The following is a 26,662-nucleotide window of genomic DNA, read 5'->3' on the forward strand; positions in this document are numbered from 1 at the left end:
TGTGCTACAGGGTTTAAATGGGCCTATTTTAACTTTGCTTCACCCAGTGAGGAAAGCACAAACCTTTACATGGAAGTAAGCATATGTAAAGCTTACATACCTTGCCCAAGTTTACATACCTGTTGATATCTGCAGACCTCAACAAATACTTTTAGAATCACTAAGTATAACTAAATGGCTGTGAATATATTCTTCCTCTTTTTATTACTGAAAATGATGAATGAGTGTAAATTGTATGAATTTAAAGAATTTTTTGTAAAATATAAGCAAGAAGATACTAAATCTGAATGGCTCAAAGTTGTGATCTTCGTATTGAGAGAAATCACCACTGAAAAAGAAATAATGTAGGGCCAACCAGGTGAGATTACGGCTTTCATTTCATTTACATGAATTACGCCTCTCATTCTTTTCTTGACTTCAATAGATAAAAATTCTCATGCTTCAGTTTACTTTGAAAGATGGTTCCCCATTTATTTTTATACATAAAAATACTGAACAAGAGAAATACATACTCCTGTGTTATTTGAAACAGAACGTGCTAAGACTCCATAAAGCATACCAAATCACAATAGAATTCTATGTAAATTCTGACATACATCTGCCATGGAAATGGGTACAAGACAGAGTTAAGTACAAAGATTTTTTTCAATTATTATCAATGTTTCAATTAGTCTTAAAAACTAAAAGACAAAATTAGAAAAAGTAAAAAACCACTTGTACCTTTAATACAGGTTGGCATCTCAGGTTCCCAAGTGTCATTACCACCACAGAACACTAGGTTGCTGCCATTCAGGTAAAAACCCTGGAGGCACTCAAACACCACCACTGACTGGTACGAAAATTTGTCTCTACTTCCTGACACCATTATTCCATGTTCAAGAAATGGCCGTTGACATTTGACAACTGGAAAGTGGAGAAATTCCAGAATTAATAAAAAGCTGCTTTCACACGGGACCTGAAAAACCAGTGCAAAGTGGGAAGAAAGAGGCCAGGAGTAAAAAGCAAGAGGCTAACTGGAAAAGAAGACTTCATTTGTGCATTGAATCCCAGGGAAACAGATTTAGAAAAACAGTACTTTTTCCACGTAGAAGAGACTGTTGTTATAGTTGATTGGCTCCCTACAATTTTTGTACGTTGATCCTATAGTTTGCGATCTTGCTAAAACATCAGTTTTTGAGACAATCATGTTGTAAGTAAATACGGACTATTTTATTTCTTTCTCTCCAATGTAGTTGTTCAGTCATTCAGTTGTATCCAACTCTTTGTGACCCCATGGACTGTGGCATGCAGGACTTCCATGGACTGTGGCATGCAGGACTTCCCTTTGTTGAGAAGTTCTATATTAAGTAAGGATCATGTTATAATTTTCTTTCACATTTTTTGTCTGCCTTTGGTATCAGGGTAAAGTCCCCATGAAATGAGTTGAGAAGCACTTGTTTCTCAAATTTCTTGAAGAGTTTGTGTAGAGGTGCTATTATTTATTCCTGCAGTGTATGGTAAATTCCCCAAGAAGGCCATCTCTCAGATCAAGGAGGTCTCTGTTCTCATTGTGGGAAGGTTTTTAAATACAAATTATATTTCCTTAATAGGTATAAGACTATTCAGGCTACCTACATCTTTGTGTGGAGATATTTTGGTATATTTTTCTTCAAGTTCAGTTCAGTCACTCAGTCGTGTCTGACTCTTTGCGACCCCATGAACTGCAGCATGCCATCACCTCCCTGTCCATCACCAACTCCCGGAGTTCACTCAGACTCACGTCCTTTGAGTCATTGATGCCATCCAGCCATCTCATCCTCTGTCGTCCCCTTCTCCACCTGCCCTCAATCTTTCCCAGCATCAGGGTCTTTTCCAATGAGTCAACTCTTCGCATGAGGTGGCCAAAGTACTGGAGTTTCAGCTTCAACATCAGTCCTTTCAATGAATACCCAGGACTGAACTCCTTTAGGATGGACTGCTTGGATCTCTTTGCAGTCCAAGGTACTCTTAAGACTCTTCTCCAACACCACAGTTCAAAAGCAGCAATTCTTTGGCACTCAGCTTTCTTTATAGTCCAACTCTCACATCCATACATGACCACTGGAAAAACCATAGCCTTGACTAGACTGATCTTTGTTGGCAAAATAATGTCTTTGCTTTTTAATATGCTGTCCTAGGTTGGTCATAACTTTCCTTCCAAGGAGTAAGTGTCTTAATCTCATGGCTGCAACCACAATCTGCAGTGATTTTGGAGCCCAGAAAAATAAAATCAGCCACTGTTTCCACTGATTCCCCATCTATCTGTCATGAAGTGATGGGACCACATACCATGATCTTAGTTTTCTGAATGTTGAGCTTTAAGCCAACTTTTTCACTCTCCTCTTTCACTTTCATCAAGAGGCTTTTTAGTTCTTCACTTTCTGCCATAAGGGTGGTGTCATCTGCATATCTGAGGTTATTGATATCTCTCCTAGCAATCTTGATTCCACCTTGTGCTTCACCCAGCCCAGCATTTATCATGATGTACTCTGCATAGAAGTTAAATAAGCAGGGTGACAATATATAGCCTTGATGAACTCCTTTTCCTATTTGGAACCAGTCTGTTGTTCCATGTCTAGTTCTAACTGTTGCTTCCTGACCTGCATACAGGTTTCCCAAGAGGCAGGTCAGGTGGTCTGGTATTCCCATCTCTTGAAGAATTTTCCACAGTTTATTGTGATCCACACAGTCAAAGGCTTTGGCATAGTCAATAAACAAGAAATAGATGTTTTTCTGGAACTCTCTTGCTTTTTCAATGATCCAGCGGATGTTGGCAATTTGATCTCTGGTTCCTCTGCCTTTTCTAAAACCAGCTTGAATATCAGGAAGTTCACGGTTCACGTATTGCTGAAGCCTAGCTTGGAGAATTTTGAGCATTACTTTACTAGCGTGTGAGATGAGTGCAATTGTGTGGTAGTTTGAGCATTCTTTGGCATTGCCTTTCTTTGGGATTGGAATGAAAACTGACCTTTTCCAGTCCTGTGGCCACTGCTGAGTTTTCCAAATGTGCTGGCATATTGAGTGCAGCACTTTCACAGCATCATCTTTTAGGACTTTGAAATAGCTCAACTGGAATTCCATCACCTCCCCTAGCTTTATTTGTAGTGATGCTTCCTAAGGCCCACTTGACTTCACATTCCAGGATGTCTGGCTCTAGGTGAGTGATCACACCATTGTGATTATCTGGGTCATGAAGATCTTTTTTGTACAGTTCTTCTGTGTATTCTTTCTGTCCTTTATTGAGTCCATCTTTGCATGAAATGTTCCCTTGGTATCTCTAATTTTCTTAAAGAGATCTCTACTCTTTCCTATTCTATTTTTTTCCCTCTATTTCTTTGCATTTATCGCTGAGGAAGGCTTTCTTATCTCTCCTTGCTATTCGTTGGAACTCTGCATTCAAAAGGGTATATCTTTCCTTTTCTCCTCTGCTTTTCACTTCCCTTCTTTTCACAGCTACTTGTAAGGCCTCCTCAGACAGCCATTTTTCTTTTTTGCATTTCTTTTTCTTGGGGATGGTCTTGATCCCTGTCTCCTGTACAATGTCATGAACCTCCATCCATAGTTCATCAGGCACTCTGTCTATCAGATCTAGTCCCTTAAATCTATTTCTCACTCCACTGTATAGTCATAAGGGATTTGATTTAGGTCATACCTGAATGGTCTAGTGGTTTTCTCCACTTTCTTCAATTTAAGTCTGAATTTGGCAATAAGAAGTTCACGATCTGAGCCACAGTCAGCTCCCAGTCTTGTTTTTGCTGACTGTACAGAGCTTCTCCATCTTTGGCTGCAAAGAATATAATCAGTCTGATTTCGGTGTTGAGCATCTGGTGATGTCCACATGCAGAGTCTTCTCTTGTGTTGTTGGAAGAGGGTGTTTGCTATGACCAGTGCATTCTCTTGTCAGAACTCTATTATCCTTTGCCCTGCTTCATTCTGTACTCCAAGGCCAAATTTGCGTGTTACTCCAGGTGTTTCTTGACTTCTTACTTTTGCATTTCAGTCCCCTATAATGAAAAGGACATCTTTTTGGGGTGTTAGTTCTAGAAGGTCTTGCAGGTCTCCATAGAACTGTTCAACTTCAGCTTCTTAAGCATTACTGGTTGGGGCATAGACTTGAATTACCGTGATACTGAATGGTTTACTCTGGAAACGAATGGAGATCATTCTGTCATTTCTGAGATTGCATCCAAGTACTGCATTTCAGACTCTTTTGTTGATTATGATGGCTACTCCATTTCTTCTAAGGGATTCCTGCCCACAGTAGTAGACATAATGGTCATCTGAGTTAAATTCACCCATCCCAGTCCATCTTAGTTCACTGATTCCTAGAATGTCGATGTTCACTCTTGCCATCTCCTGTTTGACTACCTGCAATTTGCCTTGATTCATGGACCTAATATTCCAGGTTCCTATGCAATATTGCTCTTTACAGTATGGAATGTTGCTTCTATCACCAGTCCCATTCACAACTGGGTGTTGTTTTTGCTTTGGCTCCATCCCTTCATTCTTTCTGGAGTTATTTCTCCACTGATCTCCAGTAGCATATTGGGTACCTTCTGACCTGGGGAGTTCATCTTTCTTTGTCCTATCTTTTTGCCTTTTCATACTGTTCATGGGGTTCTCAAGGCAAGAATACTGAAGTGGTTTGTTTTTTGTTTTTTCAAAGGAATTTTGAAAACTTTTCTTCAAAGCAATTTGTTAATTTCATTTGTTGTCAAATTTATAAGCATGAATTTGTGATATTACAACTATCATCATCATCGTATTCTTTAATCATCCCTTTAAATGTCTGTATAATATATTAGCAATGTCTTCTTTTATATTCTTTGTAAAAGTTTATTTTTAATTTTTAAACAGCTTTTAAAGGGAACATTCCATTTACGGTTATTACAAAATAGCGACTATGTTCCTCATGTCATACAACACATTCTTGTAGCCTGTCTTATAGCCATGCTCCCTACCCCTATATTGCCTCTCTTTCCTCTCCCTGCTAATAACCGGTAGCTTGTTCTCTGTATCTGTAAGTCTGTTTCTTTTTTGTTATATTTACTAGTTTGTTGTATTATTTAGATTTTCTATATAAATGATACCATATGATATTTTTCTTTCTCTGATTTATTAAATATCTTTTTTCTTTCTTGTCAGCCTAGTTATAGCTTTATTTATCAACCTTCTCCAAGAACCACAGAGTTTCATTGGTTTTCTGTATTATTTTCTCTTTACAATTTTATTGATCTTTGTCTATTTATGATTATCTTATGTCTCCTTATTTTGAGTTCGTTTGCTCTTTCTTTTTTAGTTTTGTAAGGTGGAAGCTTCAGTTATTGACTTGAGACTTTTCTTTTTCCTAACACAAATTCATGCTATAAATTTCCCTCTAAGCAATGCTTTTGCTTATCATACACATTTTGCTATTTTGATATATCATGTTTTTCACTTTTATTCAGTTCAGAATATGTTCTAACTTTCCTTGTTACTTAACTATGGGTTATTTATGAGTATCTTTCATAATTTTCAAATATTTGAGAATTTTCTAGACTAGATGTTTTAATTTCTGCATTTATTCCATTTTGATCAGATAATGTATTCAGAATGATTTTAATTCTTTGGAATGTGGTAGAGTATGATCTCCCTTAGAAAATGTTCCCTGCACAGCTGAAAAGAGTAAACATTATCCTGTGCTCGGTGATTGTTTCCTTCCAAGAGTCAAAGCCCCTCTAGCATCTCCTTGCTTCATGTCACTCGAGTGCCTTAAACATTGTTTTAAATATATATTTTGTCCAGAGTTTGTCATTATTATCAATGAGAGAGTTAGCCTTTAAAAATCTGCCCTGTCATTGTTTGTAGCCAGAATGCTCAGACATCTTGCAATATAAGGAAAAACTTTACTTTTAAGGCAGTGTGTGTTGAATTTTTGTTTTTGAAGCAAAAAATCCCAACTTTTATACACACACACATATTAGTTCACAATGTGTAAACTGGAATGTCAGTAACATCTGGGGTGAGGAGTGGGAAACCCCACAACTAGAACTATTTTCTATTCAATTTGGCCTAAATTAAATTAGAAGTCAATGTAAACAGAGGAAGGAAACTTTCATGATTGTTTTACTCATTGGAAAAATTATTTACTTATTGGTAAAACTCAATGGACATGAGTTTGAGCAAGCTCCAAGAAATGGTGAAGGACAGAGAAGCCTGGCGTCCTGCAATCCATGAGGTTGCAAAGAGTCGGACACAGCTAAGTGACTGAACAACAACAAAACTATTTACAAAGTATTCCACGGTATTTACAAATAAAGGAGATAAATGGAAATATGATTACCTTTACACAGAGGAGGGTCACTACTCCATTTGTTAGGTTCAATACAAATTAGCTTGTTCTGTCCAACAAGTGAATATTCATCTGGTCCATTTGAAGGATCACAACTATAAGTTATTAATTCGTTATATTCAAATATATTCCTGTAGCTATTGGTGTGTTTTCCATGTTTTATTTTTGGAGGTTGTCCACAATAAATCTCTTAAAAAGGGAAAAAAAGAGCAAACGAAGGCAAAAGAAAGGCGAAAGAGTAAGACAGCATTAGTAAAGTCCTATGCGCTACCTTCAATACGCTCTTTAACTTAGGATTTCTAGAAGTTAACTGTGAATCCATTACCCATTTAGAGAAAGTTTCCATGAGAGAATGTATTATCCCAAATTCAACTCATATAGAAATTAACTTGTAAGAACCAAACTCATTTCCTTAAATACCTATTAAAGTATCTATATGAAATTCCTATATTATCTATAAGGACATGCAAAGTTTTGTTCTAGACATCATAAGAGATGAAAATTTAATGAGAAAATATGCTTGTGGCTACATGGAAACTTACATTACCATATGTGAAATAGGTAGCCAACGGGAATTTGCTGTATGGCCCAGGAAACTCAAACAGGGGCTCTGTATCAACCTAGAGGGGTGGGGTGGGGAGGGAGATGGGAGGGAGTTCCAAAAGGGAGGGGATACATGTATGACTATGGCTGATTCATATTGAGGTTTGACAGAAAACATCAAAATTCTGTAAAGCAATTATCCTTCAACTAAAAAAATTAATTAATTTAAAAATAATAATAAAATCCACCACTAGCTAAGAAATTCCTTATAATTTATAAACATATCCATTCACTAGATCAGAGTCTCATTTCACTGTCATCCTTGTAACTGTATAGTGAAATTTCCCAGAATCTACAAATTGTGTGAATTTGAAACAGACTGAATCCAGATGTCTTCCTTTAAGCCAGATATTTGCAAAAAAATGTAAAACAATGCCACTATTCTCACTGTTTTGGAAATTTTTTATTTTTTCATAAAAATATGGTGTATATGTTAACATGTATTGACTTTATACAAGTCTTAAAATTGATTTAATAAAAAATGATTTTAAAAACTTTCATTCTAATTTCAGTAAAATGAATACCAGTAGACATAAATCACACAAAGAAACAGTTTCCCAGGCGGCGCTAGTAGTAAGAACCCATCTGCCAATACAGGAGACATAAGAGACGCAAGTTCATTCTCTGGGTGGGGAAGATCCCAAGGAGGGTGACATGGTAACCCACTCTAGCATTCTTGCCTGGAGAATCCCAGGGTGGGCTACAGTCCATAGGTCACAGAGTTGGACACGACTGAAGCAACTTAGCACAGCAAGGCACATAAAGAAAAGCTCTTTGGGATAACTGCTGATTTAAAAGCAAAAACACTTTTGATTTCTCCTTCATATTTGAAAGAGATCCTTGCTGGGTACAATAATCTGGGCTGTAGGTTATTTTCTTTCATCACTTTAAGTATGTCTTGCCATTCTCTCCTGGCTTGGAGAGTTTCTATTGAAAGATCAGCTGTTTATCCTTATGGGAATTCCCTTGTGTGTTATTTGTTGTTTTTCCCTTGCTGCTTTTAATATTTGTTCTTTGTGTTTGATCTTTGTTAATTTGATTAATATGTGTCTTGGAGTGTTTCGCCTTGGGTTTATCCTGTTTGGGATTCTCTGGGTTTCTTGGACTTGAGTGATTATTTCCTTCCCCATTATGGGAAGTTTTCAACTATTATCTCCTCAAGTATTTTCTCATGGTCTTTCTTTTTGTCTTCTTCTTCTGGAACCCCTATGATTCGAATGTTGTAGCATTTAATATTGTCCTGGAGGTCTCTGAGATTGTCCTCATTTCTTTTAATTAGATTTTCTTTTTTCCTCTCTGATTCATTTATTTCTACCATTCTATCTTCTAATTCACTAATCCTATCTTCTGCCTCTGTTATTCTACTATTTGTTGCCTCCAGAGTGTTTTTGATCTCATTTATTGCATTATTCATTATATATTGACTCTTTTTTATTTCTTCTAGGTCCTTGTTAAACCTTTCTTGCATCTTCTCAATCCTTGTCTCCAGGCTATTTATCTGTGATTCCATTTTGATTTCAAGATTTTGGATCAACTTCACTATCATTATTCGGAATTCTTTATCAGGTAGATTCCCTATCTCTTCCTCTTTTGTTTGGTTTGGTGGGCATTTATCCTGTTCCTTTATCTGCTGGGTATTCCTCTGTCTCTTCATCTTGTTTAAATTGCTGAGTTTGGGGTGTCCTTTCTGTATTCTGGCAGTTTGTGGAGTTCTCTTTATTGTGGCATTTCCTCACTGTGTGTGGGTTTGTACAGGTGGCTTGTCAAGGTTTCTTGGTTAGGGAAGCTTGTGTCGGTATTCTGGTGGGTGGAGCTGGATTTCTTCTCTCTGGAGTGCAATGAAGATGCAGAGAAAGCCTTTGACAAAATTCAACATCCATTTATGATAAAAACTCTCCAGAAAGCAGGAATAGAAGGAACATACCCCAACATAATAAAAGCTATATATGACAAGCCAACAGCAAACATTATCTTCAATGGTGAAAAATTGAAAGCATTTCCTCTAAAGTCAGGAACAAGACAAGGGTGCCCACTTTCACCATTACTATTCAACATAGTTTTGGAAGTTTTGGCCACAGCAATCAGAGCAGAAAAAGAAATAAAAGGAATCCAAATTGGAAAAGAAGAAGTAAAACTCTCACTGTTTGCAGATGACATGATTCTCTACATAGAAAACCCTAAAGACTCCACCAGAAAATTACTAGAACTAATCAATGAATATAGTAAAGTTGCAGGATATAAAATCAACACACAGAAATCCCTTGCATTCCTATACACTAATAATGAGAAAATAGAAAGAGAAGTTAAGGAAACAATTCCATTCACCATTGCAACAAAAAGAATAAAATACTTAGGAATATATCTACCTAAAGAAACTAAAGACCTATATATAGAAAACTATAAAACACTGGTGAAAGAAATCAAAGAGTACACTAATAGATGGAGAAATATACCATGTTCATGGATTGGAAGACTCAATATAGTGAAAATGAGTATACTACCCAAAGCAATTTATAGATTCAATGCAATCCCTATCAAGCTACCAACGGTATTCTTCACAGAGCTAGAACAAATAATTTCACAATTTGTATGGAAATACAAAAAACCTCAAATAGACAAAGCCATCTTGAGAAAGAAGAATGGAACCGGAGGAATCAGCCTGCCTGACTTCAGGTTCTACTACAAAGCCACAGTCATCAAGACAGTATGGTACTGGCACAAAGACAGAAATATAGATCAATGGAACAAAATAGAAAGCCCAGAGATAAATCCACACACATATGGACAACTTATCTTTGACAAAGGAGGCAAGAATATACAATGGATTAAAGACAATCTCTTTAACAAGTGGTGCTGGGAAAACTGGTCAACCACTTGTAAGAATGAAACTAGAACACTGTCTAACACCATACACAAAAATAAACTCAAAATGGATTAAAGATCTAAATGTAAGACCAGAAACTATAAAACTCCTAGAGGAATACATAGGCAAAACACTCTCTGACATACATCACAGCAGGATCCTCTATGACCCACCTCCCAGAATATTGGAAATGCAAAAATAAACAAATGGGACCTAATTAAACTTAAAAGCTTCTGCACAACAAAGGAAACTATAAGCAAGGTGAAAAGACAGCCTTCAGAATGGGAGAAAATAATAGCAAATGAAGCAACAGACAAACAACTAATCTCAAAAATATACAAGCAACTCCTACAGCTCAATTCCAGAAAAATAAATGACCCAATCAAAAAATGGGCCAAAGAACTAAATAGACATTTCTCCAAAGAAGACATACAGATGGCTAACAAACACATGAAAAGATGCTCAACATCACTCATTATCAGAGAAATGCAAATCAAAACCACCATGAGGTACCATTTCACGCCAGTCAGAATGGCTGTGATCCAAAAGTCTACAAGTAATAAAGGCTGGAGAGGATGTGGAGAAAAGGGAACCCTCTTACACTGTTGGTGGGAATGCAAACTAGTACAGCCACTATGGAGAACAGTGTGGAGATTCCGTAACAAACTGGAAATAGAACTGCCTTATGATCCAGCAATCCCACTGCTGGGCATACACACTGAGGAAACCAGAAAGGAAAGAGACATTTGTACGCCAATGTTCATCGCAGCACTGTTTATAATAGCCAGGACATGGAAGCAACCTAGATGTCCATCAGCAGATGAATGGATAAGAAAGCCGTGGTACATATACACAATGGAGTATTACTCAGCCATTAAAAAGAATACATTTGAATCAGTTCTAATGAGGTGGATGAAACTGGAGCCTATTATACAGGGTGAAGTAAGCCAGAAAGAAAAACACCAATACAGTATACTAACACATATATATGGAATTTAGAACGATGGTAACAATAACCCTGTATACGAGACAGCAAAAGAGACACTGATGTATAGAACAGTCTTTTGGACTCTGTGGGAGAGGGAGAGGGTGGGAAGATTTGGGAGAATGGCATTGAAATATGTATAATATATATGAAATGAGTCGCCAGTCCAGGTTCGATACACGATACTGGATGCTTGGGGCTGGTGCACTGGGACGACCCAGAGGGATGGTATGGGGAGGGAGGAGGGAGAAGGGTTCAGGATGGGGAACACATGTATACCTGTGGCAGATTCATTTTGATATATGGCAAAACCAATACAATATTGTAAAGTTAAATAAAATAAAATTAAAAAAAATAAAAGCAAAAACAGATCCTGAAGCCAAAAAGTTTGAACATTCTTGATCTAAATTCTAAAGTGAGAATTTACTTACTTTCACAGTGTGGAATTGTATCACTCCAAGACACATTCTCTCCAATAAGGTTACAAATTATAATAGGTTTTCCTCTTAAGAAATAACTAAATAGAAAAAAGAAAAGGTTACTATTTCTTTAACAGCACACATAATAATGAAAACTTGTATCTGGCTGTTTTTCTATACTCTAGTACTTGGAGGGAGACGTTTCTTAAGTGACATGATAAAAATGAAAGTGCTAACCAAGTCTGCAATTCTAATCAAATAAAGAGTTATTGCCTGTGAACACACATTGACCCACAGCAAAAAGCCTCCATGACTGTCATGCTGTCAGGCTGGCATCTTTGCTCTCTCTGGCAAATGCATCACTTTCACCTCTAAGCTTTTGCTCCCACCACTGTGTTCAGTTAGAACTGAGAAAGAGAGACCAGGCTCTAGAGCTTGGCTGCCTGGATTCAAATTCTAGTTGCATGACGGACTTGTTATTTGAGCTTGGGAAAGTCTTTCTACTGTTTTTCTTGTTCAATTTCCTCATCTATGTAAATGACACAATAGCATACCTCATGGGATTGTTTAGAGAATAAGGTAGCATCTGACACATAGTGAGTGCTGGGTAAGTTTTAGCTCTTTTTAATATTCTTTAGATCAGAATATCTTCCTAGGAACAGCTTAGGACTGCTACTTAATGCAATCTTCTCTTAATCTTTTCTGATAATTTAAATTCACAGTGCTCTCTCCTCCCTCTGGACTCTCATTGTAATGATCATAAATAATTTTATGTATTCGTCACTTCTTATTTACTATTTTGCTTTAATATATTATACTAGTATATATTGTGTTTCAATTTTTTTATTTTTTTTGAGAACAGTCTATGCTTTAAGTTTTTGGAACCTCTCAAAGTGCCTAATAGGCTCTCTATATCTATGACAGGACGTTCTAATATCTTTATTTGATCAATTTAAAACTAATCAGTGAAACTGCTTGCACAGGGTTCTAGTAGACTTGTCCATCAAGTTCCCTCATTTTTGTATATTGTAGTGTTTTAGGAGAGGACTTGGAGAAGGTGGCAGAGTTGGAGGCACTAGGAATCTGTCTCCATAACTCGACAAAAACTACAAGGGCAGAGTCTGCCTGATGTCACTATTTTTGGGCTTTGGAGTCTGTTGAAGAATTGTAAGTTCCAGAGGAAAACTCAGACAGGAAAATCACATTCATTTCAGTCAATTTTAGCTCTTAGGAAAATAGCAGCTACCCATTCCCACTCTCAGCAGTGTAGCAGGCAGCTGTGCATGTGTTCCTGAGCAGCTCACACACAGATTGCAGGAGGCAGAGCACCCAGAAAGGACTGTCCTCCAAGAACCAAGGATTTGTACTCTGATTGCTGACTTTTGTTCCTGATCACAGGAAATGGTGGGTAGCCATTGTTGTCATGTCTTGCTGATGCTTGCAAGGACCTTCCTTGTTGGTTGAAGTGAATTACATGGGATTTAAAGATCGAGCACCATTTGCTTCCAATTTGATTTTTGCTTTCAACTTCATTTTAATGCTTCAGGAGCCAATAATTAAAGATTAGACATTCAAAAACAACTGCATATGAGGGGAAATTTAGAAAGTAAGTGTGCATATTCAGGGAAAAACTCAGAAATGGCCTGAGAAGACCTTCAGTTTACAACTCAGGCTGATTTCTGGCAGAGAAATATCCTACAGCAATCAAAAAACAATAACAAAAACTGCAATGTCCAGGGAAAGGGGAGGATCTGACTTCCAAAGTTACCATATTATTAAATTCCAATGTCTAGTATTCCACAAAAAATCACCAGGCATACAAAGAAACAGGAAAGTATGGCCCATTCAAAATAAAAATAAAATTAAATGAACAGAAACTGCTCCTGAAAAACATCTGATGACAGATAGATTAGACAAGGACTATCTTAAATATGCTCAAACAACTAAAGAAAGATGTGCAGAAAATCAAGAAAATGATGTATGAGCAAAGCAGAACAGTCATAAGGAGAATGCTCATGTGTGCCCGCTCAGTTGTGTCTGACTGTGACCCCATGGACTGCAGCTTGCCAGGCTTCTCTGCCATGAAATTTTCCAGGCAAGAACACTGGAGTTGGTTGGCATCTCTTACTCCAGAGTATCTTCCCAACTCAGGGATCCATCCCTCATCTCTCATGTCTCCTGCATTGACAGGCATATTCTTTACCATTGTGCCACCTAGGAAGCCCATCATGAGGAGACAGATAACCTAAGAAGAAATCAAGAAGGAATTCTGGGCTTAAAGTACAATACCTGGTATAAAAAATTCAGTAGAGGGATTTAAAGAAAATTTGAGCAGACAGAAAGAAGAATTAGTGAACCTAAATATAGAATGGGCGAAGTTATTGAATCTGAGCAACAGAAAGAAAAAAGAGTAAAGAAAAATGAGCAGTCCCTAAAGGACTTGTGTGACATCATCAAGTGGATCATACACACCAGGGGAATCTCAGAGGGAGAGGAGAGATAGAAAGCGACAGAGAGAACATTTTAACAATAATGGCAGACCACTTCCAAAACTTGATGAGAAACACAAATACAACTTCCAGGTGAAAAGAACTCAAAGAAGTCCACACTAAGACACATAATAATCAAACTCTCAAAAGACAAAGACAGAGCAGCTAAGATGGCAGAGTAGAAGGACCCTGAACTCACATCCTCTAACAAGAATACCAAAATCACAACAATCTACAGGACAATCATCATCGAAAAAGACGGAAGCCTACCAGAAGAGGTGCCCTAGAGCTAGAAACAAAAAGATGGAACCACAAAGAGACTGGTAGGAGGGCAGATTAGGAATATAATCAAATCCCATTCCCTTAGGTGGGTGCCCCACAAATTGGAGAATAATTATAGAGGTTTTACCACTAGAGTGAATTCTGAGTCCAAATGACGTGCCCCTAGCCCAAGACTCCAGCACTGGGAAGAGGAGATCCCAGAGCATCTGGCTTTGAAAGCCACCAGAGCTTGATTACAGGAGCTCACAGGACTGGGAGAAACAGAGACTTCACTCTAAAAGGGTACACAAAAGTCTCATAGACACCAGGAACAAAGGCAAAAGCAATAACTTCATAGGATCCTGGGTCAGAACTACCTATGGATCTTGAAAGGTGTCCTGAGGAAGCAGGGGGTGGCTGTGATTCACTCTGGGAATATAGACATTGGTGGCAGATATACAGGACTTCTCAGATGGCCCAGTAAAGAATCTCCCTGTCAGTGTAGGAGATGCAGGTTGATCCCTGGGTTGGGGAGATTCCCTGGAGAAGAAAATGGTAACACACTCCAGTAGTCTTGCCTGGGAAAGTCCATGGACAGAGGAGCCTGGAGGGCTACAGCCCACGGGGTCACAAAGTTGAACACGACCGAGCACACATGCACGGCAGGTATATCAGGGAACATTCATCTGTGTGAGCTCTCCCAGAGGCTGATATTTTGGCAACAAGACCTGGCCCCACCCAACAGTCTGTAGGATCCAGTGCTGGAAACACCTCAGGCCAAACAACAAATGAGCACGAGCAGACAGGCCGCCTAAAGACTTCCTGAGCCCACAGCCTCATGTGGGCTTCCCTTGTGGCTCAGCTGGGGAAGAATCTGCTCACAGTGCAGGAGACCTGGGTTCAGTCCCTGGACTGGAAAAATCCCCTGGAGAAGGAAAAGGCTAGCCAGTCCAGTATTCTGGCCTGGAGAATTCCATGTACTGTATAGATCACGGGGTTGCAAAGAGTCAGACATGACTGAGCGACTTTCACTTTCACTTCACTAGACAGGACCCTGCCCAACAGAGGACCAAGATCCACCTCCAGGGGCCATGGGGCTGACACTAGAAGCAAGAACATTACAGCCCTGCAGCCTGAAGATTGAGTCAACAAATGCAGGCCAGCTAATCCTGGGCCCTTGAGTGATGAGAGGGGAGTGCACTGCTGGGATGCTTTGAAGGTCATATTTACTATCATTACTCTGAACTCTTTCTTGGGTAGATTCCATTTCTCCATGTCAATTAGTTCTTCTGGGGTTTTATCTTGTTGCTTCATCTGAAATATATTTTTCTGTTTTCATTGTCTTTAATTTGCTATTTGTAGTTTTTGTATGTGGTAAGTTGGTTACTCTTTTTTGATTTTGGAGAAGTGACCCTCTGTAGGAAATGTTCAAAGCATCCCAGCGGTGCACTGGATCCTACAGACTGTTGGGTGGGGCCAGGTCTTGGTGCCAAAATATCAGCCTCTGGGAGAGCTCACACAGATGAATGTTCCCTGATATACCTGCCGTGCATGTGTGCTCGGTCGTGTTCAACTTCGCAACCCCGTGGGCTGTAGCTCTCCAGGCTCCTCTGTCCATGGACTTTCCCAGGCAAGACTACTGGAGTGTGTTACCATTTTCTTCTCCAGGGGATCTTCCTAACCCAGGGATCAACCAAAAGTAGGAAGTCAAGAAACACCTGGAGTAACAGGCAAATTTGGCCTTGGAATACGGAATGAAGCAGGGCAAAGACTAATAGAGTTTTGCCAAGAAAAAGCACTGGTCATACCAAACACTCTCTTCCAACAACACAAGAGAAGACTCTATACATGGACATCACCAGATGGTTAACACTGAAGTCAGATTGATTATATTCTTTGCAGCCAAAGATGGAGAAGCTCTATACAGTCAGCAAAAACAAGACCAGGAGCTGACTGTGGCTCAGATCATGAACTCCTTATTGCCAAATTCAGGCTTAAATTGAAGAAAGTAGGGAAAACCACTAGACCATTCAGGTATGACCTAAATCAAATCCCTTATGATTATACAGTGGAAGTGAGAAATAGATTTAAGGGCCTAGATCTGATAGATAGAGTGCCTGATGAACTATGGAATGAGGTTCGTGACATTGTACAGGAGACAGGGATCAAGATCATCCCCATGGAAAAGAAATGCAAAAAAGCAAAATGGCTGTCTGGGAGGCCTTACAAATAGCTGTGAAAAGAAGAGAAGCAAAAAGCAAAGGAGAAATGGAAAGATATAAGCATCTGAATGCAGAGTTCCAAAGACTAGCAAGAAGAGATAAGAAAGCCTTCTTCAGCGATCAATGCAAAGAAATAGAGGAAAACAACAGAATGGGAAAGACTAGAGATCTCTTCAAGAAAATTAGAGATACCAAGGGAACATTTCATGCAAAGATGGGCTCGATAAAGGACAGAAATGGTATGGACCTAACAGAAGCAGAAGATATTAAGAAGAGATGGCAAGAATACACAAAAGAACTATACAAAAAAGATCTTCATGAGCCAGATAATCAGGATGGTGTGATCACTGACCTAGAGCCAGACATCCTGGAATGTGAAGTCAAGTGGGCCTTAGAAAGCATCACTACGAACAAAGCTAGTGGAAGTGATGGAATTCCAGTTGAGCTATTCCAAATCCTGAAAGATGATGCTGTGAAAGTGCTGCACTCAATATGCCAGCAAATTTGGAAAACTCAGCAGTGGCCACAGGACTGGAAAAGGTCAGTTTTCATTCCAATCCCAAAGAAAGGCAAGGCCAAAGAATGCTTAAACTACCTCACAACTGCACTCATCTCACACGCTAGTAAAGTAATGCTCAAAATTCTCCAAGCCAGGCTTCAGCAATATGTGAACCATGAACTTCCTGATGGTCAAGCTGGTTTTAGAAAAGGCAGAGGAACCAGAGATCAGATTGCCAACATCTGCTGGATCATGGAGAAAGCAAGAGAGTTCCAGAAAAACATCTATTTCTGCTTTATTGACTATGCCAAAGCCTTTGACTGTGTGGATCACAATAAACTGTGGAAAATTCTTCAAGAGATGGGAATACCAGACCACCTGATCTGCCTCTTGAGAAACCTATATGCAGGTCAGGAAGCAACAGTTAGAACTGGACATGGAACAACAGACTGGTTCCAAATAGGAAAAGGAGTACGTCAAGGCTGTATATTGTCACCCTGCTTATTTAACTTCTATGCAGAGTACATCATGAGAAACGCTGGGCTGGAAGAAGCACAAGCTGGAATCAAGATTGCCGGGAGAAATATCAATAACCTCAGATATGCAGATGACACCACCCTTATGGCAGAAAGTGAAGAGGAACTCAAAAGGCTCTTGATGAAAGTGAAAGAGGAGAGTGAAAAAGTTGGCTTAAAGCTCAACATTCAGAAAATGAAGATCATGGCATCTGGTCCCACCACTTCATGGGAAATAGATGGGGAAACAGTGGAAACAGGGGCTGATTTTATTTTTCTGGGCTCCAAAATCACTGCAGATGGTGACTGCAGCCATGAAATTAAAAGATGCTTACTCCTTGGAAGGAAAGTTATGACCAACCTAGATAGCATATTCAAAAGCAGAGACATTACCTTGCCAACAAAGGTTTGTCTAGTCAAGGCTATGGTTTTTCCTGTGGTCATGTATGGATGAGAGAGTTGGACTGTGAAGAAGGCTGAGCACTGAAGAATTGATGCTTTTGAACTGTGGTGTTGGAGAAGACTCTTGAGAGTCCCTTGGACTGCAAGGAGATCCAACCAGTCCATTCTGAAGGAGATAAGCCCTTGGATTTCTTTGGAAGGAATGATGCTAAAGCTGAAACTCCAGTCCTTTGGCCACCTCATGCGAAGAGTCGACTCATTGGAAAAGACTCTGATGCTGGGAGGGATTGGGGGCAGGAGGAGAAGGGGACGACAGAAGATGAGATGGCTGATGGCATCACTGACTTGATGGACGTGAGTCTGAGTGAACTCTGGGAGTTGGTGATGGACAGGGAGGCCTGGCGTGCTGCGATTCATGGGGTCGCAAAGAGTCGGACAGAACTGAGGGACTGAACTGAACTGAGTAAATATGACCAAAGAACTCAGGCGAACTGGATGCACAAATTGAAAAATTAGACGTTTTTAACAAAGAATTAGAAAACATAAAGAGAAACCAATACAATTAAAGAATACAATAACTGAAATGAAAACTACACTAGAAGGAATCAGTAGTAGAGTAAATGAGGCAGAAGGACTGGTTGAACTGACCGACTGAACTGAATTGAACTACAAGAGACAAAGAAGGACACTATATAATGAGCAAAGAATCAATCCAAGAAGAAAAATATAACAATTTAAATACATATGCACCCAATATAGGAGCATCTTGGTACATATGACCAAGTGCTAACAGCCAAAAAGGGAAAATTGACAGTAATACAGTAATAGTAGGGCACTTTAACACCCCACTTACATCAGTGGATAGATCATCCAGACAGAAAATTAATAAGGAAACAAGAGCCATAAGTGACATGTTGAACTAGATGGACTTAATTGATATTTATAGAGCATTTCATCCAAGAACAGCAGAATACACATTCTTTTCAAGTACACATGGAACATTTTCTAGCGTAGATCACACGCTGGGCCAAAAAGCAGTTCCTGCTAATTTAAGAAAACTGAAATCATACCAACCATCTTTTTCAACCATGACCCTCAGTTCAGTTCAGTTCATTTCAGTTGCTCAGTTGTGTCTGACTCTTTGCGACCCCATGAATCGCAGCACGCCAGGCCTCCCTGTCCATCACCAACTCCCAGAGTTCACTCAAACTCACGTCCATCGAGTCGGTGATGCCATCAGCCATCTCATCCTCTGTTGTCCCCTTCTCCTCCTGCCCCCAATCTTTCCCAGCATCAGAGTCTTTTCCAATGAGTCAACTCTTTGCGTGAGCTAGCCAAAGTATTGGAGTTTCAGCTTTAGCATCAGTCCTTCCAATGAACACCCAGGACTGATCTCCTTTAGAATGGACTGGTTGGATCTCCTTGCAGTCCAAGGGACTCTCAAGAGTCTTCTCCAACACCACAGTTCAAAAGCATCAATTCTTCGGCTCTCAGCCTTCTTCACAGTCCAACTCTCACATCCATACATGACCACTGGAAAAACCATAGCCTTGACTAGACAGACCTTTGTTGGCAAAGTAATGTCTCTGCTTTTTAATATGCTATCTATCTATGACCCTATGAGGTCAGAAATCAACTATAAGGAAAAAAAAAAACTGCAAAAAACACAAGCATGTGGAGGCTACATGGTTTGCTACAGAACAACCAATGAATCACTGAAGAAACCAAAGAGGAAATTTTTTAAAAATACATAGACACAAATGAAAATGAAAACATGATCTAAAGCCTATGGGCTGCAGCAAAAGCAGTAAGAGGGAATGTTACAGTGATACAAACTTACCTCAGGAAACAAGAAATATCTCAAATAAACAACCTAACATTACACTTAAAGCAACTAGAGAAAGAAGAATAAATAAAAGTCAAAGTCAGTAAAAAGAAGGAAATCATAAGATCAGAGCAGCAACAAACGAAATAGAGACTTCGAAAACAGTTCCAATAAGATGCATGAAACTGGAGCCTATTATACAGAGAGAAGTAAGTCAGAGAGAAAAACACCAATACAGTATATTAACTCATATATATGGAATTTAGAAAGATGGTAACGATAACCCTATATGCAAAACAGCAAAAGAGGCACAGATACAAAGAACAGACTTTTGGACTCTGTGGGAGAAGGCAAGGGTGGGATGATTTGAGAGAATAGCACTGAAACATGTATACTACCGTATGTGGAATAGACGACCACTCCAAGCTCGATGCATGAACCAGGGCACTCAAAGTCGGTGCACTGGGACAACCCAGAGGGATGGGATGGGGAGGAAGGTGGAAGAGGGGTTCAGGATGGGGGACACATGTACACCCATGGCTGATTCATGTCAATGTATGGCAAAACCATCACAACATTGTAAAGTAATTAGCCTCCAATTTAAATAAATAAACTTTAAAAAATAGAAAAGACCAATGAAACTAAAAGCTGCTTCTTTGAAAAGATAAAGAAATTGATAGATTTTTAGCCAGACTCATCAAGAAAAAAGAGGAGAGGGCCCAAATCAATAGAACCAGAAAGGGAAAAGAACTTACAACCAAGACATCAGAAATACAAAGGATCACAAAAGACTACTACAGGCAACTATCTGCCAATAAAATGGACAATCTACTGTAGAAGAAATGGAAATATTCTTAGAAAGAGATAATCTCCCAAGACTGAACCAAGACGAAATAGAAAGTAAGAACAGACTAATCACCAGTACTGAAATTGAATCAGTAATTTAAAAACTCCCAAAAAGCAAAATATTCCAGGACCAGATGGCTTCACAGGTGAATTCTACCAAACATCCATCTATCTTTCTGAAACTATTCCAAAAATTTGCAGAAGAAAGAACAGTTCCAAACGTATAAGACCAGCATCACCCTAATACCAAAACCAGATATCACACAAAAAAGAAAATTTTTTGTCACTCACTGATGAAAATATAAATGAAAATTCTCAACAAAATACTAGCAGACCAACTCCAACAATACATTAAAAGGATAATACATCATGATCCAGTGAGATTTATCCCAGGGATGTGATTTTTAAATACTCATTAATCAACCAATGCATTACACCATATTAACAAATTGAAGAACAAAAACCATGTGATCCTTTCAATAGATGCAGAAAAAACTTATGATAAAATTCAATATCCACTTATGATTTAAAAAATCCTCTTCAGAAAGTGAGCTTAGAGAAAACATGGCTCAACATAATAAGGCCATATATGACACATCCACAGCTAATATACTCAATGATGAAAACGGATAACATTTTCTCTAAGATCAGGAAAAATACCAGCATGCCCACTCTTATCACTTTAATTTAACATAGTTTTGGAAGTTCTGGCCACAGGAAATGGAGAAGAAAAATGAATAAAAGGAATACAAATTGGAAAAGAAGTAAAACCATCACTATTTGCAGATGATGTGATGCTATACATAGAAAATCCTAAAGACACTACCAGAAAACTACTAGAGCTCATCATTGAATTTTGAAAAGTTGCTGAATACTAAATTAATATACAGAAATTGTTGCACTTCTATACTCTAGCAATGAAATATCAGAAAAAGAAATTAAGGAAACAATCCCATTTACTATTGCATCAAAAAGAATAAAATATATAGAAATAAACCTATATCTGAGGAGGCAAAAAACCTATACTCTGAAAACTATAAGATACTGATGAAAGGAACTGAAGATGACTCAAACAGATGGAAAGATATTCTGTGTTCTTGGATTTGGAGAATCAGCATTGTCAAATAACTATACTACCCAAGACAATCTATGGATTCAATGCAATCCCTACCAAATTACCAAAGGCATTTTTAACAGAACTAGAGTAAAAAATGTTTTAAGTTGTATGGAAACACAAAAGACCCTAACAGCCAAAACAATCTTGAGAAGGAAGAATGGAGCTGGAGGAATCATGGTCCCTGACTTCAAACTATACTATAATGCTACAGTCTTCAAAATAGTATGGTACTGGCAGAAAAGGAGATGCACAGAACCATAGAACAGGATAGAAAGCCCACCAATAAACTCATACACTGATAACTAATCTAGAACAAAGGAGGCAAGAATAGACAATGGAGATAAGGCAGTCTCTTCAATAAGTGGTGCTGGGAAAACTAGACAGCTGTATGTGAAAAGAATGAAACATTCTTTTACACCACATAGAACATTCTACACAGAGAACACTTTACACCATATAGAACGTAGAATATTCTTTTACACCATATACAAATAAATACAAAACCAAACTCAAAATGGATTAAAGACCTAAATGTAAGACCTGATATTATAAAACTCTTCAAGGAAAACATAGGCAGAACACTCTTTAACATAAATTGTGGCAATAAATTTGGGTACATCTCCTAGAGTAATGAAAATAAAAACAAAAATAAAAAAACTGGGATCTAATTAAATGGGAAGCCCTTTTGCATGGCAAAGGAAATCATAAATAAAGGAAACCTATGGACTGGGAGAAAATATTTATAAATGATGCTACCAAGAAGGGATTAATTTCCAATATATGGAGTTCACACAGCTTAATACCAAAAACAACAACAACATAATCAAAAAATGAGCAGAAGGACTAGATAGACATTTTTTCAAAGAAGCATACGAGTGTCTTTTTCAGGCACATGAAAAAAAGTGCTAAATATTGCTAATTATTAGAGAAATGCAAATCAAAACTACAGTGAGATATTACCTTATATCTGTAAGAATGGCCGTCATTTAAAAGTCTACCAATAATAAATGCTGGAAAGGGTGTGGAGAAAAAGGAGCCCTTCTACACTGTTGATATCAGTCATTTCTGTGAGCCCTCCTTCAACTCTGAGAATGTCCATTTTAAACAGGTGTACTTTGTAGTTAAGGATAAAGCTATCATAATTATTACATTTTTGCCACATCCAATAGGCTTATTCTAATATATAATAAGTATACAATCTTGCTTTTCTTCAATTTAAATTTCTGTCTATTAATTACACATTTTTTGAGTGTAACTTATCATTTCAGTATAACACATCATTTCAAGTCAACTTACCACCTAGAAAGAAAAATGAAATCAACTTTAAGGAAATGATCAAGTTGAGAAGCAAATAAAAATGAAATTCACAATGTTTACCTTATTTCTTTCTAAAGAGTAACTTACCCCTCATCACAAGAAATGTGAGCTTCTGATTCCCATTCAAATGTGTCATTTGGGGCAACTACTTTACCATGTTTTACTTGTGGATCTGGACATGATTTTCCTAAAAGAAAATTTTCAAATTTGTTTTTTCATACCAATTTCAAAACATTTAAATCAAGATCAAAATTCTACACTGCTCTTTTCTATTGATGAAATATTATTTTCTTTATTTAATTATTATAAGGGCAAACTTGAAATTCACATTTATCGAGGGACCAATGCCCAAGAAGGATTCCCTGGAGATTTCTCAAAACCAGAAGAAATGGATTGCTATCTACAACCTAGTTTCTTATGAGAAAATCATTACTGTTGTAGTGGAAAATTAACACTTAAAATATGTAAAAATCTCTAGAGAATGGAAAAAACAAGAAATAAAAATGGTTTAGTTTCCTTACTTAAACATGCTTCTTCGATACGGCTCCATGAGCCATTAGGCTCACAAGTGGCTGAGAGGAGATAAGGCCACACATAAAAGTATCCTCGGTAACACTCGTAGTCTATTCTGTCCCCAGGATAATAGTGGCGCTTAATGACACCCTTAAGCTTCATACTGTCCAATACTGGTGGATCAATGCAGCGTACTAGGAATAAGAGAATAAAAACAGAAAATTAGGAATTTAATCCCTGGGTTGGGAAAATCCCCTGGAGGAGGGCATGGCAACAGACTAAAGCGTTCTTGCCTGGAGAATCCCATGGAAAGAGGAGCCTGGCTGGCTACAGTCCAGGGGGTGGCAAAAAAGTCAGGCACGACTAAAGCAACTTAGCACAGCACAGCACATGTTTCCTTACATATTTTTTCTCTAAATTTATTTCAAAACTCACCTCTCATCTTAAAAGTTCTTTTATAGTCTATAACACTCTGCTCAGATTACTCTTCCATAGTTTGAAACACAAGCATATGATCACTTGTCAATTCAGGCTCGGTTTCCTCTCAGAAGGCAAGATTCTAGAGGGAAGGGATCATATACTTTCTTTTTCTACTACACTCTGTACACACTGGGTGCTCAAGACTTGCTGTAGTAGGAAGAGATTATTAACTAAGCCTTGTGGATTTCAAAGACCAAAATAGATGTGGACTATGTATTTCAAAATATGACTTCACTTTATATATTCACAAAAGTAATTGTGGCTTCACACTGAATTTTAAATCATTGTAACTAGGCTCAAACACACCTTTATTAACCAAAATAGGATCCATTACAATCAACACATTTTTGCCAATGAGTTCTTTGATTCCAGTAGCATAAAAATCCGTGCTTTGGGATTCGAAGAACTCTTGGAAACCATTTTCTACCTCTTGCTTTTTGTGGAAGCATTTTCCCTACAAAAAGTTGTCAAGACACTTGGAGAAGTGGCCGTTGGTTGGTGAGAGGTCAGGTGAATATGGAGGATGTTCAACTTTTGAAGTGCTGTTTGTGTGACGTGTGGTTGGGTGCAGTTGGGGAGAAGAACTGGGCCCTTTCTCTTCACCAGTGTTGGCTGCGGGCGCTGCAGCTTCTGGTCCATCTCACTGACTTGCTGAGCATACTTCTCAGCTGTAATGGTTTTGTCAGGATTCAGAAAGCTATAGTGGATTAAATGGGCAGCAGACCACCAAACAGTGACCATGACCTTTTTTGAGGGGGTGCAAGTTTGGTTTTGGGCAGTGCTTTGGAGATTCTCAGTCCAACCCCTGAGCTGGTTGTTGTCAGTTGTCATAGAAAATCCACTTTTCATCGCATGTCACAATCTGATCAAGAAATGCTGCATTGGTGCTGTATAAAATAAGAGAAAACACTTCAAAATGACGATTTATTTGATTTTCAGTCAGCTCATCAGACACCCATTTATCAAGCTTTTTCACCTTTCCAATTTGCTTCAAATGCTGAATGACTGTAGAATGGTCGAAACTGAGTTCTTTGACAACTTCTTGTGTAATTGTAGAGGATAAGCTTTGATAATCCTCTCAACTGGTCATTATCAACTTTCCATGGCCAGCCACTATGCTCCTCATCTTCAAGGCTCTCATCTCCTTTGCAAAACTTCTTGAACTTCCACTCCACTGTACGTTTGTTAGCAGTTCCAGGGCCAAATAGAGTGTTAATGTTGTAAGTTGTCTCCAATGCTTTACGACCCACTTTGAACTCAAATAAAAATTCACTCAAATTTGCTTTTTGTCTAATGTCATTTCTATAGTCTCAAGTAAATACAAACTAAATATCAAATAATAAGTCATTAGCAAAAAATAAGGCAAGAAATGCAATATTACACTTTAAAAATAGGTATTATTACATAATATAATAGGCTGAATTCAGAAAATTCCCCAGTACTCCAGGTAAGTGATAGAAAAGTGATATAGTACTCTGCTATGAATCAAGAGAACTGTTCACTTTCTACACACTTGCAAAAATTATGCAGTCACTCTCTGCTGCTGCTGCTAAGTCACTTCAGTCATGTCCGACTCTGTGCAACCCCATAGACGGCAGCCCACCAGGCTCCCCCGTCCCTGGGATTCTCCAGGCAGGAACACTGGAGTGGGTTGCTATTTCCTTCTCCAATGCATGAAAGTGAAAAGTGAAAGGGAAGTTGCTCAGTTGTGTCCAACTCTTCGCGACCCCATGGACTGCAGCCTATCAGGCTCATCCATCCATGGGATTTTCCAGGCAAGAGTACTGGAGTGGGGTGCCATCGCCTTCTCCTACCTGCCGGGAGCTGGTGAGGCATTCCACTCGTGACAAAGGTCATGAGGAAGGAGGCTCGGCATACGCAAAGGCGGGATCGAGCCTCAGGAGTCCCCCCGGATATTCTCAAGCATCTATCCCCCAAAAACCAGAGTCTGCCTACTTTATTGCTTTGTGCTCTCACCTGACTTTACTGGGGGCTGTCCCCTACCACCATCTCACTCTCTCTGTCAAAGAGTTAACTTACAGCTCCAATTAATAAAGTTCCTGGGCAATTAGGAGTGTTTAAATCCAAACCCCTCAGATGGCTCTCTAACTCGCCTGACAAGTTTACCCGGACTCCTACAGCTATGCATACGATTGTTTACAGTCTCCCAGCCTCGAGAGGCATGGGAAGCTTAAGATATTCAAATAGCTTAGAGCCTCTCAGAGAGTTAGAAACTGTCAGAATAAAACTAGTAAAAGATTTCATTGATGAGCCAATGCTTGCTGCCAAGTTTTCACATCCCCTGAATTGTATCCTTGAATATGTATTAATTATAGTTGGTATATGGAAAAAATAAGTAGTGGCCTTGGTGTTAGTAACTTTAGACCCTTAAGGTAATAAGTTCTTTGCTTTGTTGTAAACCCATTGCACATCCGCCCTATAGGCATGCAATTTTATCTTCGGAAGATGGCACCAAACCTTAAAATAATTACTCTTAGAGAAAATACGTCTTTGTTGATAAGTCCTTGTCAAGAGTCATAAAATGTTAGTAGGCCTTCTGGCCAGAAGATGATGTAAATCACCTAAACAATTTGTATACGATAAATTTGCAGGAAAGAAACCCTGATTTTTGATAAGACTCAAAGACTGCTGACTTTGCATCCCCTATTATCCTCTATGTGTAACTTAGGGTATATAAGCCCCTGTTAAAAATAAAGCTACGGGCCTTGCTCACCAACGCTTGGTCTCCCCATGTCATTCCTGCCTTTAACTTCTGGCTGAAGTCTCCAGCTGGAGCGTGGATATCCTCTGCGACCATTTATTTGCCTGGGCTTCTAAGACCCACTCGAGAAGGTGTCTAAGGTGGGGCACCTTCCGCTATTCGAGAGGGCGCCTGCGGCCTCCATGGTCAGAGCTAACCTGGTGTCACGGGTTATATTGATTTTCTGCGTAAACCA

At 38.7% G+C, this 26,662-nt stretch overlaps 1 protein-coding gene across 2 annotated transcripts in view; it reads right to left on the reverse strand.

Moving 5' to 3' along the window:
- The window catches only part of LOC616002 (membrane cofactor protein), a 61,017-nt gene that overhangs the window by 27,337 nt on the left and 7,018 nt on the right, over nt 1-26,662 (reverse strand). For both annotated transcript variants that reach the window (XM_059875835.1, XM_024976601.2), the window contains exons 2-6: nt 23,234-23,419; nt 22,800-22,899; nt 11,232-11,317; nt 6,341-6,538; nt 721-903 (exon numbers count right to left, since the gene is read on the reverse strand). In XM_059875835.1, the coding sequence (XP_059731818.1) occupies nt 721-903; nt 6,341-6,538; nt 11,232-11,317; nt 22,800-22,899; nt 23,234-23,419 (753 nt within the window). The remainder of the gene's footprint in view (nt 1-720; nt 904-6,340; nt 6,539-11,231; nt 11,318-22,799; nt 22,900-23,233; nt 23,420-26,662) is intronic.

The sequence above is a fragment of the Bos taurus genome, chromosome 16 (genome assembly GCF_002263795.3).
Source record: "Bos taurus isolate L1 Dominette 01449 registration number 42190680 breed Hereford chromosome 16, ARS-UCD2.0, whole genome shotgun sequence".
NCBI classification, from domain to species: domain Eukaryota; kingdom Metazoa; phylum Chordata; class Mammalia; order Artiodactyla; family Bovidae; genus Bos; species Bos taurus.